Source organism: Pectinophora gossypiella, chromosome 8 (assembly GCF_024362695.1).
Source record: "Pectinophora gossypiella chromosome 8, ilPecGoss1.1, whole genome shotgun sequence".
Classification (NCBI taxonomy): domain Eukaryota; kingdom Metazoa; phylum Arthropoda; class Insecta; order Lepidoptera; family Gelechiidae; genus Pectinophora; species Pectinophora gossypiella.
This window is the reverse complement of record NC_065411.1, coordinates 9,546,033-9,559,270: the sequence shown is the minus strand read 5'-3', so window position 1 is coordinate 9,559,270 and position 13,238 is coordinate 9,546,033. Positions and strand designations below refer to the sequence as shown.

At 36.0% G+C, this 13,238-nt stretch overlaps 1 protein-coding gene across 6 annotated transcripts in view; it reads right to left on the bottom strand.

The window, feature by feature from the left end:
* LOC126368683 (transcription initiation factor TFIID subunit 1) overlaps positions 1–3,618 on the bottom strand; it is a 28,934-nt gene extending 25,316 nt beyond the window's left edge. For 4 of the 6 annotated variants that reach the window (XM_050012782.1, XM_050012785.1, XM_050012784.1 and 1 more), the window contains exons 1-5: positions 3,251–3,618; positions 2,922–2,989; positions 2,189–2,520; positions 1,666–1,786; positions 903–1,084 (exon numbers count right to left, since the gene is read on the bottom strand). In XM_050012782.1, coding sequence (XP_049868739.1) covers positions 903–1,084; positions 1,666–1,786; positions 2,189–2,520; positions 2,922–2,989; positions 3,251–3,470 — 923 coding nt within the window. In that variant the 5' untranslated portion in view covers positions 3,471–3,618. The remainder of the gene's footprint in view (positions 1–902; positions 1,085–1,665; positions 1,787–2,188; positions 2,521–2,921; positions 2,990–3,250) is intronic. The other 2 variants (XM_050012783.1, XM_050012786.1) reach the window with 2 other exon arrangements.
* Between the last annotated feature and the right edge of the window lie 9,620 nt (positions 3,619–13,238).

The following is a 13,238-nucleotide window of genomic DNA, read 5'->3' as shown; positions in this document are numbered from 1 at the left end:
GTTACTTTACAAAACAATGTCAAACAAAAATCACAAAACAATCTGTATTATACAATTATAAATTAACAATTCAAGACCTTACGTGTCTAATCGTCCCCAAATCCGTCTATAACAATTATTGTGCAGTACTAAGTCAGTGGCAATTTGGAATTTGCCTTATAATCATGGTAAAAGCATTTGCCGAGGATTCTTGTCACAGGGTATTATGTTGAAATATATATTTATGCATTTTTATGTATATTTATATGATGTATGTTTAAATTTTATGTTTAATGTTTGTTTTATGTTTCAGGTGCAGACTTCGGAGGCGACGCCACATAATTGAGTGGAGTGGGGTCCCCCAGTTGATCGAGAGGGGCCTGTTCCCAGCAGTGGGAAGTAAAAAGGCTATTAATGTTATGTTTTGTGTTATTCAGAAGTTTCATTTAATTGTCACATATTTGAATTTTTCTATTGTTCTGTAATCTACTATCTGTTTGCCACCAATTTAAAAAAAACTTCCTCTAGGCCGTTCCAAATCAAATCAAATCAAATATACTTTATTGCACAGAACTAGAATTTCAACAATCAGACATAACACATGAATACAGTACAATTTGGGCGGCCTTATTGCTCTAGAGCAATTTCTTCCAGGCAACCAACAAAAGGAAACAAACATTTACAACTTGGATGCGGGATGGTGCAACAAAAAATAAATAAATAAATACCTAAAAGTAAAACTAAAGTTAATATAATAAATACTCTATACTATACGTACATATATTAATAAATACTCAATTTAATATAATCCATATATACTAAAAATATACCTAACCATAATCTAAAGAAAACTATAATAATAAATAATAGACTATACACACCAACCAGTTTATGTTTCGTTAAGCTTAAGTATGGAACCTCACCTAAGGAATTTATCCTCATCATCGCTAGCGTACTGGACCTCTTGGTTCTCTGGTATGGTCGGAGGTGTGTCACTACTAGTACTACCGCTGCGCTTGCGCCGCCGTCGCTTCTTCACCCCGCGCCATATCTGAGGAAGGCTTGATAGCTTGCCAGGGCCGAATAGACGGGAAAATAGTAGCACCTGTGAAACACAATAAGAAATAGATTTTATTTTTTATTACATAAATCAGCCTCCGTGGTCTAGTGATTAGAGCGGTAGGCTCACAATCTGGAGGTCCGGGTTCGATTCCCGATGGGGACATTGTCGAAATCACTTTGTGAGACTGTCCTTTGTTTGGTAAAGACTTTCCAGGCTTGAATCACCTTATTGTCCGAAAAAGTAAGATGATTCCGTGTTTCGGAGGGCACGTTAAGCCGTTGGTCTCGGCTATTAGCCGTAAAAACACCTCCATCAACCCGCAGTGGAGCAGTGCGGTGGAGTATGCTCTATACCCCCTGCAGTTGATTGAGAAGAGGCCTGTGCCCAACAGTGGGACGTATATAGGCTGTGTATGTTTATGTTTTATATAAATAGATGTACCAGATATAAAAAGAAAACAATTTTATGAATAAAATATATAAATCGCCAAAACCTGTTTTATTTAACAGTTATATATGATATTAGTAATGGTTTTCTCTATAAACTGTATAAAAGGGTTGACTTCACACTCACTAATAAATGACAATGTAAGAAAGGGGATAAAAAAATCATATTCGTATTACCTTATCTGGTCTAAAGTCCGGAAACAATTCTCTAACATCCACATTGGCATATTTAGAAGGTAGCATAGCAGCCAATGGTGTCTCCAACTTTTTCGGTTTCTCTGACTTAGAATCTCTACTGCTAGAAGCAAAGTTGACAATATAAATGAAATAAACTTTAGAATATACATATAAAATAAAGTTAATTTTTTTATTTACCAGATAAAAGTAAAAATAATACAGATTTAAAACGTAGCCCTGAGATAATATTTGTTTTCTTAAAGATTAAGTATACCAAATCCGTCTATAACAATTGTTGTGCAGTAGTAAGTCAGTGGCATTTTGGAATTTGCCTTATAATCATGGTGAAAGCATTTGCCGAGGATTCTTGTCACAGGGTATTCAATCCAAGGTAGTCCTTGTGGTCACCCTATGGGCTTCTTAAACATAATTTAGAATATTTTTGTATTGTCTCACAAGCACAAGCAAATCTATTATCTCAAAATGAAATAAATAGCAAAATATAAATAAATAAACAACTTACGGAACAGTAGACGGTGGTGGCATAAGATCTCCATCACCCTCCATGTCACCTTCATAACCATCATCAGTACGACCTTCAGTGTCTTCTTGCTCAGAATACTTTTTACTTTGATTCCATTCTGCTGCTTCATCTTTAACCTCTACTTCATTCTGTGGACAATCGCTAACAGTGTCTACTTCAGTCTGTTCCGGTTCCAGTGTAGGTTCAGATTTTGGTTCCGTCACCTCTGTGTCTATTTTCTTTTCTGTGTCTGATGTCTTTTCCGTGTCAGTGCTCTGTGGTTGTGCCTGTGCCTGTATCTCCCCGTTAGTAGTAGTGCTACTCTCTACTTCCTAGTGTTAACACAAATATTACTTAGTAAGTCAACAAATTGACACACAAAACTACTACATTGAACCAGTGCAACAAAACTAGTGTGAAACCAAATCTTTAACATAAAATCTGTGTGCTTCTTAGTAACTACATTAATAACATACATCATAATGATTAATTCCCAACACATTATCACAATATTACACATAACATAACACAAACATAAAAAAACCAAAGTGTACTGTGTGTTTGTAATGTAAAATGAACATAAATCAATAAAAATTAACATGCACTATTTTAATATGTAAAATTATATTTATTTAATTAAAGTAGGTATTCAATTTTCCACAAAGTAAAGATACTTTAAAATTTTATTGTATATTAGAAAAATAAATACATTTACTGACAACTACAATCTTACTTTTACATCCTCCACAGCATCATCAATATCGAAGAAGTCAACTGCCGATGGACTCTTTTCAGAGTAATCTGGAATCAAATTACATTATCCTGGTCATAATCTGTAGTTAACTCTAATATTACAAATTAACAAGGCTTTTATGCATATTATCTATTTATAAAATTTTACTGAACATGGACTATTCTAAATCATACCTACTGAAATTGTAATTTTCCAATAAAAAGATGTTTTATGTTAAGTATAGAGCAAAATACGTGAAGAAGACCTGACTTAGGTTACATATGATGACATGTGTGTAATATGTATTAGCATAAACAACACAAACAAACCTTTCTCCTGGTCTTCTTTACTAACTTCCTCCTCATCCAACACCTCTTGCAACATAGACCCGAGGCCCAGACGGTGAAGTGACGACAGCATTCGCTTCGATTCACCATCTAAGAGCCCATCATCCACCAGCTGACCACTTTCGTCTATATTACCGAATAAAAACCCGGTCAGATCCATGCCTGACCGCCCGCCGTCGCCAGGATCATCGCTATCACACATTTTTGTATATTTTAATATTATCACAATATTTTTAACATTTCAGAATGCTCTGATACAGAAAAATATCAGATTTATATTATTTCGCTGAAATTAGGACGAAACAACCCGTGGCTTCGCTTTATTTTGACTCGGACAGAAATAAAATGTCTCGTCGTCTCATCTTGTCAATGTCACTTTGACGGGACGGTACTAGAGCTCTGCTGTACACTCACTCAGTAGTGTAAAATTGAATCACTATATTACGTTCATTCTTTCCCTTATTTAGCAGAAAAAGCAATACTTAATTGTACTTATATCATAAAAACACCACTTATAATTACTTTGATTAGGTACTGTAATTTAATTTTATTTATTTATAGAGTTGTCTGTGAATAACAGTAACCTAAAAATACGAGGACCCAAAACAGTAAAAAATAATGCTTGAACGCTAGTCGTTAGCAGAATCATCCATCGTTCCTAAAATAACACGTTCTTTTGGCCTAAAGGTCTATGTAACCAGGCCAAAAAATCCAAAAAAAAAATAACACGTTCTTTAGAACTTTGAAGAAACTTTCTACTTTTGTAATAATAATAATATTACGATGAAAAGGTGTAGGTTGGTTTGTGCAAATATTTTTTCTTCTTTATTTTAATTGATACCACGAATCAAGGGTTATATACGTTACATCCTCAATAAAATGCTTTTAGGATGTAGGTACCTACCTACTTTAAGGCTTTTTGGCGGGAAACGGGAACGGCACAGTTGCTTTATTCATTGAATAATCTAAATAATTATTACGAAGTGGTGTTTTGTGGTTAATGATCGCATTAAGTTAGTTGGAAGACATTCGCGAGTGTTATTATATCGGAGTATTCAATGAACAAAGTGTATCTGCCTATTTTCGCTTCGTGCCAAGAAGCCGCTTCATAACTCGAAAGTTTATGCGGACTTTTGCGTTTATTCGTTTGGGATTCGGAGTAGGAGTCTACTCCGAGGGTGGGGGCTTAGGTTTCATCATCATCACCTTTCATCAATCATCAAGAAAAAAAATACGTAAGACATGGCTGTATGGGCATAGTTTCCTTTGCCTTACCCTTCGGGGAAAACTAAACAAAAAAAAACTACCTACTGACCACTTAAACCACTTTCGTCTATATTACCGAATAAAAACCCGGTCTTTGTCAAAACATTAAAATGTTCTAATTAGAGTTGGGAAGAAATTCCGCAGATGTTTTACAGGATTGTAATTATAAGTAGATAAATAATTCTTATGGTGGTTGTAAATAGCGAAACTTGCACGAGCCATTTATTATTATGTACAGTCATGAGCAATATGATGTACCCACTTTAGGACTCTGTCACACTAACATATTTGACATTTAGTGAGACTTACAGTTCAATTTGTCAAAAAAGTTAATGTGACATGGTACCACAATGTGTGTTATTTAAGCTCGTGCTGGTGGTTTAGACGTAAACCTACTCATTGATCTTCATAAATATTTATCCGAGTAAATTTATGAATGAATAGGGCAGAAGTAGGTACCTACCTAATATACCTATTATTATGGAAATTCAATTGCGGTCAATCGAAACAATGGGATAGTAGCCGCCTGCGATGTTCTGTGGTAGTCGCAAACGATGATGAACGTAACTCGAGAAGGATCAGTTGGTATACGATCACGAACCTACTTACTTATATTAATATGACTTACTTATTTTTTATTATCCATCTCCCAAATATTAAATAAATAAATTCTTTGTTTTTTCATATTAATTGGAGGCAGTCAGGCTAGTTAAACACCCCCACCAACCCGCAAAAGAGCGTGGTGGAGTGTGCTCCAACCCCCTTCCCGGTTGATTAAGAGGAGGCTTGTGCCCACATCCCCTCAAAAGTTTGATTTTGTTTTGTTTTTGTTTTTTTTTTTTGTTAATGATTTTTAATCTTGGTTTTCTTTTTGTTTTGTTTTTTTTTCTTTTTTTCTGTGTATTGATTTCCGCGTGGTTTCTGTCATACTTATGTTGAATATAATGTATCTGTCTGTGTCTGTGGTGTCTGGAAGTAATAAATGTTTTTTTCTTTCCTTCAAAAGTCACTGGTAGCAAAACTACCATGTGATTAAGTAGGTAAAATTATTTGGGCCACGAATAAGATGTGAACAAACTGCAGTAATGTTCTTTAAGTACAGAGCGGCACTCAGACTCTACAGAACTTAGAGAATATTATAAAGCCTCTCTGAACCGCTCTTAACGCAGTCTGGGTGCAAATTCAAATTACGGAATCACGGAACTATTCCGCGAAGTTGACCGGTCTAAACTGTCCGAATGCCTATTTAAACCTGGAATTGTTGTGCAAAGGAAGCGTAACAAGGGTACGTATAGCTTGTGAATTACATATAGATATAGGTACCTACCTAGTTAATAAAATACTAGAAATTATAAGGCTTTTAGATATTTAGGTTCTTATGCCCTTATGTAGGTGCATACAACTTGTACCTATCTCCATTGATGCCGACTCTAGTGGCGCGATCGCTGCGACTGCACGCATACTAGGTATTCCTCGTCCTTAACGGCTTTGCATGTGTTTATGATTCATACATTTTCTTATTTATGGTCAATAGTCCGAAACAAATATTATTCAATTGAATATCATACATAGCATAAGTAGCCTATATACGTCCCACTGCTGGGCACAGGCCTCCCCTCAATCAACCGGAGGGGGGTATGGAGCATACTCCACCACGCATTGAATTGAATATAATTAGCTATATGTTGAAATGTAATAGCAGTAGGTAGGCTTATAGTTGTCACCTCTTCGCCAAATCCGCGTTATGCAACTCATTATGCCGGTTATCATTAGTAGTTACTTAATTTACGGTGTAGCTAGTTAGTAAACATGACCCATTTGTCTTCGCAAAAGTAAATGCACCTCAGTACAACCTAAGTATAATCCCATCATCATCATCATCACCAGCCCATAAACGTCCCCACTGCAGGGGCACGGGCCTTCCCTATGTATGGATAGGGAAATCGGGCCTTAAACCACCACGCGGGCCCAGTGCGGATTGGTGGTTATTAACGACTGCTAATGCAGCCGGGACCAACGGCTTAACGTGCCTTCCGAAGCACGGAGGAGCTCGAGATGAAATCTTTTTTTTTTATGGTCACCCATCCTAAGACCGGCCTTTGCGAAAGTTGCTTAACTTCAACAATCGCAGACCGAGCGCGTTTACCGCTGCGCCACCGAGCTCCTCAATACAGTCCTCAGTATAATCCCGTCAGCGCTAAAACGAAAGAAACAGGGTAGATTCAAAACAAAACACCCTAACTCTTTGAATACACAACGAACGAATCATAAGTATCATAACTCTCAAAAGATAACTGGCAAACATGTTTTAAATTAGACGTGAGGATCACTGAGGAAAATCAGGAAAGTGTGAAAGGGAATACTGAAAGGGGATGCAAATTACGTCTCCCTTTAGCGAACCAAAGGAATGAATGTCTGAATTCTGAAACTTCTTTTTGATCCACCCAGGCGGCTAACGCTGCTTTGAAATGGTATTCTAATTTTTGATGCCTCCTTCCTTCCTTGCAATATTCCTACATTATAATGCTAATGTAGGCTTGTTCGAATTGGAAGTACGTACAATTCAACTGAGCGCTATTATTAAGTACTTCCCAACCTACTGAGTTATTTTACCGCACAAAACATAACACATTGTGAGAATACTCGTATCACTGCTTACTTTAAAAACGAATTTTAATAACGAATATTGTTGTTCCGAGATAATATTTTGAAAGACGATTACTTCAGTTTATATTATTATGGTCAAGAGTATGAGCAGTGGTAAGATAACGATCGACGCAGATCGATAACATCGCCCATTGCCATTGTGAAATTCATGATAACCACCTTATTGAAAAATCATATTCCGGTGTGGTTCTCTTTTTTTACCTTTCATGGGTTTGCTCTTGGCCCCAGACTTGCCTGAAAGCATTGACGAGGCCTAACATGGAGCGAGCTCGCCTAGAAGGTGCCTGTTTACTCTGGCCTTGAAAGCACCCGGGTTATATGCATTCTGAAATACAGAAGACGGCAAAGAATTCCATTCCCTAGCATACATACATACATACATAAATAGCCTATATACGTCCCACTGCTGGGCACAGGCCTCCTCTCAATCAATCCCTAGCAGTGCGCATAATTTAGGATGATGCGAACCGCTTCGGGCGAATAGTTGGGATATCCACCAAATAGGGATGGAACCCGGCCGTACGTCTGAAAGTCCGAAGATAAAAGGGGGATGGTGGAATGAGCTCGTGTAGATCGCGGGCACACTCCCCGAAGTGCAGTTTGTAGAATACCGACATAATGGCGACTTTTCGCCGATGTGCTAAGGAGTGTAGCTTAGCTGCTAACCGCGTGTTTAAAACCCCGATTTTATTAAAAAAATTTCATTCCGAGTAAAAATTGAGGCCACAAATTTTATAGAATAGAATAGAAAAAGTTTATTATAAAAGGACGCCACACACAAAAAAAAGACAACAACGTCATATAAAATTTCAACTAAAATAATTACAAAAAAGCAAGACAGATGTTTGTCGAAATGACCGTAAGGTGGTGGTGGACGTCCTGAGATAAAAGGGCCTCACTCAGCACAAGTCGCGGCGTGAACCACGACGCTGATATTATGTGGACCCTGATATTTTGAACTGTATTGAAAGTAACGTGTGTTATGCAACGTTTTGTTAATATATCCGAATATGATTTTCAATAAGGTGCTCACGTGCCCTAGTTTTCACTATAAGGTAGGTAACAATACGTAAGTCGAAAAAAGTAGAAAGTAATCATTCATCAACTTTTAAAAAGTACGTTCATAGCGTGTGCATAAATAACCAACGTAAGTAGGTAAGCAACCGCTGGCCTGTATGTATAAAGCCATTTAATGTTAGGAACTCAATTCAAACCGAAATACAAATTCAATTTATTTCGCTAGCAAAGCACTAGAAGCACTACGAAATCATAGTCGACACATCGATCGACAGCTCAAACGTTGTTTAGCAAACAAATTACTGAACTATGTACATTTTGAATTTGTAAGATCCAACAGTTCACGGCGATTTAGCAGCGGGTAGTGAACAATTTGGCTGGTACGTCGATAATAGTTGTAATCCGATTAGTGAAATTAGTTTGCAGTTCAGGCTGACCCACGAGTCTTACCGTACCGTACTAACTACATACGGAGATTAATCATGTACGTATCTACCTACTATAGTATTAGTGTAGCACTAATATTTGGGTAGGTGAGTAGGTACTGAATTAACTGAATAACTTAGGTACTAAAGGAAGCGTGCGTCAACGTTACAAGCAACAGTAGGAAATCTATCCTAGTAGACTTGTTCTTTAAGGATAGATTTTAAAGGAGTACGGTCACGAGCATTAATATGTATACACTTTGGTACCAAGTCACATTCACTTTTTTGACAAGTTCAACTGTAAGTCTCACTATAAATGTCAAATATGTTTGTGCGACAGAGTCCTAAAGTGGGTACATTATATTGCTCATCATGACTGTACGTCTTTCTTACTTTGAAAATTCTGCTATTATTAGCATACTTACGTATACTTATATTTTTACACTACACCATCAATAAGGTCAAATAAAAAGCAGCTTACCTCCTCATTTATCCCTTTACGGGAAGTATTTGCCTTTGATGTAAATAGAAGAAGTGAAAGTGGTGTGTCAAGATTGTTAGTAAGTGGAATTCCGTGGTTTCTGTTTACCTCAACGGAATTTGGTGTATTTACCTAATGAATATAACTATGATGATGTATGATGATGGAGCACTGAAGGTTCATCATATCCAGCTTACGACATCGTATCAACAGTGGCTGCAAGTTGTCTTTGATTACTTGTGGCTCTGCCCACCCCGTTAGGGATTACGGGCGTGAGTTTATGTATGTATGTATTTATGTATGAATATAACTATATTCCTAATCTTCGTCCTATTGTACAAAACCTGTTGTTTATGTGACTCTACGTAAAAGCTATTTACTTGTATTGTGATTTCCCTCTTTTGAATTAAGCGTTTAATCAAAGAGATAAGATAAAAGATTGTTGATCCTATTCAAATATTAATTAGGGTCAAGGTGGTTCTTCGTCTTCTAATTGCCGTACCGTTCTTTCATGGTTTCCCGTCATTGACTGATAGTGTATGCAAAACATAACATTGCGTGGTTGTGAAGTGATCCTAATTAAAGTGTACGACTTTCGAACAAGCCTCTGTTATTAGTATTAGTGCTTTACAGAGGTCCACAATAGGAAGGTCAAAGATATTTTAATCAGCCAAGGGCAAGGGTGAAGTGCGGCTTATGATGTCGGCACAAGTACCTACTATTTTTTTACAAATAGTTAGGTTTGCTGGCATCTTGGTTGATGCGGAATCCTTTCTGGAATAGCCGAGAATGTTATTATTGGGATTACTTTGTATATGTCAGAAACAAAAAGTAATAACTTAATTATGTTTATCAGTTATCTAGAGCTAAGCACCCATTTATTTATTACATAAATTAATTAATTTAATTTAAGCATTATATTTAAAAATAAATAAATAAATAATTTATTATATTATATAGATTCACTATCTCTTACAAAATAGAGCATGTACATTTCAGCAGCGTAAATAAAGTGTTGCTATCATTTCCCTGCTCTGTGGTCAAGTGGTTGACCGTTGGGGTTGCGATCTGGAGGTCCCTGGTTCGAAAATCCCTATGGGGACATACCACATAAAATCTGTTTTTGATGCCTAGTTCGTTAAGTTACTCCAGGATAATCACCCGATTGTTAGTGGGCTCGTTAAAAAGCGTTAAAAAAGGAGTCATGTCAGGAATATATGGTGGCGCAATAGCGTAAAATTAGAAATTATTATTCCTACGTATAGAATGGCCACTCTCTGCCCACCAGCGGCTGAGCTAGGTTTACCTCACCCCGTCTCGGACATAGTTTAGTCTTATTCTATGGTGGTCTTGAACCATGAAGAAGTTGTTTTTATTTTTTATCAGTTTAGTTTACCTATATGTTCGAATTTTGAAATTGGACGGCGACGTTCGTTGTTTGATCTCATCCGTAAATAGTATTTATTCTTGGTGATTGTTCATCAAACAAAACATGCTAATAATTTGCAATAAAATTTAACCTAGGCCAAGTACTTAGTAGTAGGCTAAGCTGACCTTGGTGCTATATTGTATTTTTTTTTAAGGTCAAAACCTCATCACTTGTTTAAGAGAATCCTTTATGTCTTACGCTTATTACGTACGCTGTCAGTTGAAGGTACTAGCAAACATAATCTCTAAGGATACCCAAAGGCATTATTAAGTAGTCAACTTTAGTCTCAATAGTATATATACAGCAAGAACTTCCATTTAAGTACAAATGCGAAGTAATTCTGGGTTGCTTTTTCAGAGTAAGAGAGCCTTAAAACATAATGTTTGACGTTAGGGAGGATGTTGAGTTGTCATTGTGGAAAGCTGATAATGATGAGCGTGTGTACTAAGGTACCTGCAATATGGTAGGCATATTATTATACACTCACTCCTCGCCAGCTATGTTTATCTCCCATATAATAGGGGGCGGGCCTATTGCCTTTTTTTACTTAATGTAGATTTGCCGCAGATGGCATTAACTACTTGGCCGGACAAATGGGGAGCACTGAAGGCTCTCACCGGTAAAGGCCTATTGCCATTAACCGGGCAAAAATACTGGAAATGACTAGATGTCAATTGTATTTATATGTTTGATCCAAACATGAATTCAAACTCAAAAGTCGAATTCAGTGGTTCTACCAAGTAGCTATATACCGCTAGTGATATCGTGCCGGATACTAGGGAATGATTCAGCTCATGATTGTGAGTTAATATCAAGTGAAATTTTTCCCGGAGGTTCAAGTTTCATCCGCGTCAGACATTTTCGATTTATATTCCTTTTGTGTGTCCTTTTTTATAATATGTTATAAGTAAGTAGTGATCGCTCAGGTCGCCAGTATTTAAAAAATTGTCGTTATAAACTTTTAATATGAGTTATTATACTTATGTACTTACGAAACTAGTTTCTTACCAAAAACACGCAGTAAAGCCACTTAGTGCTATTAGTAAGAAATATAGTAGACCTCATTGTTGTCTCTTAGTGCAAACGTACACAGATAATGGTACGGATAAACAGGCCTTTAGGAATCTCAATTGCATTATTATCAGACACATAAAGGCTGTTAAATTAATGAGTTGTCTTTGTATAATAATGGTCCCGATTCCTGCAGACACCACCTAATTTAATTTTAAGTTATACCCGTCATTTTCTTATCCGCCAAAAAGGAAAGGGACGGATGATTGACAACTATTAATAGGGCAATATTAGAGTAATTACTTTCCAACTAGTCAAATCAGTTCCTTTTTCTAAACGTCAAACACGAACTTACTTGGAATTTGTATGAAAAAGCAACCTGTTACGTTATAGAGAAATGTGACAAAATCTCATTAAGTACATATTTATTTATAAATATCCATAAATAATTTAAATAGAAAAAAAAACTTTTTAGGTCTCCTTTACATCTGTCTTTATTTAGTAATCAGAATTTCATAATTTATTTATAATTAAAAATTATAATTTCAAACAAAATTAGATGGTGTGTACTGGAATCTTTTTTTTTATGACGTGACTTATTGTAGATTTGCCGCAGATGGCATTAACTACTTGGCCGGACAAATGGGGAGCGCTGAAGGCTCTCACCCGGAGTACTGGAATCAGAACCAATGGAATTGTATCTTCATAATATTATGTATCGTTATTACCTTGAGGTACCTACCATTAACTACACACGAATTTAAACAAGATAATATTATTATATGTATAATGTGACTTATATTGTAACAATAACTGTTATGACATTATTTATTTGTTTATTTACTATTTTAATTTATTGTATTTAAATGTAATGTTTAATTTGTAATGCTATGGGAACTAGTACCTGAAATAAACGATATATTTATTATTAATATTATTAAATAATATTTAATATAATAATAATATTTAATATATAATAATAAATAATAATTAATATTATTAAATAATATTAAATTGCCTTTTTGCTTATATGTGTCTTTAAACTATTTTTATACTATTTGTTAGTACTATTAGGTTTAATACTATTAGTTTTAAAACTATTTTTATTTATAAAGTAGTTTGTGTTGTCTTTGACAAGTTTCATTTCTATGTTCAAAACAGAGAATATTCTTTTCTCTCGGAGCTTCATCTCTCTCTACCGGGTGAGAGCCCTCAGCGCTCCCCATTTGTCCAGGCAAGTAGTTTAAAGCCATTTGCAGAAATTTTACAATAAGGCAAGTCAAAAAAATAACATCGCTCTCTCTAGAAGTAATAACGACATAAAGATACTTTCAGTCAAGTTTCTAGTTATTTTCATTAATATCTTTTTCTACCTAGCCACATTGCATCCGCTTCCCGTTTAATTTCCTCTCCGACGGAATCAAGGTCTATGTAGGTTGGTACCTATCTAGTTTCATTATGAGGCTGGAGCGGTTGTGTTCAGTCATAGTATAAGGAATGTTCAGTATTGCGCCAAACATTCCCGGCATGAAATAGGCGCAAAAGTTATGCAAAAAGAGCCTACCTAAATTTTAGGCAGATAGGATCAGCGTGCATATTTTATTTATTTGTGGTAGCTTGTAATTGGCGTATATTTGTTATTGCCATGTTTATTCTGTAAATAATGCCGTAAGT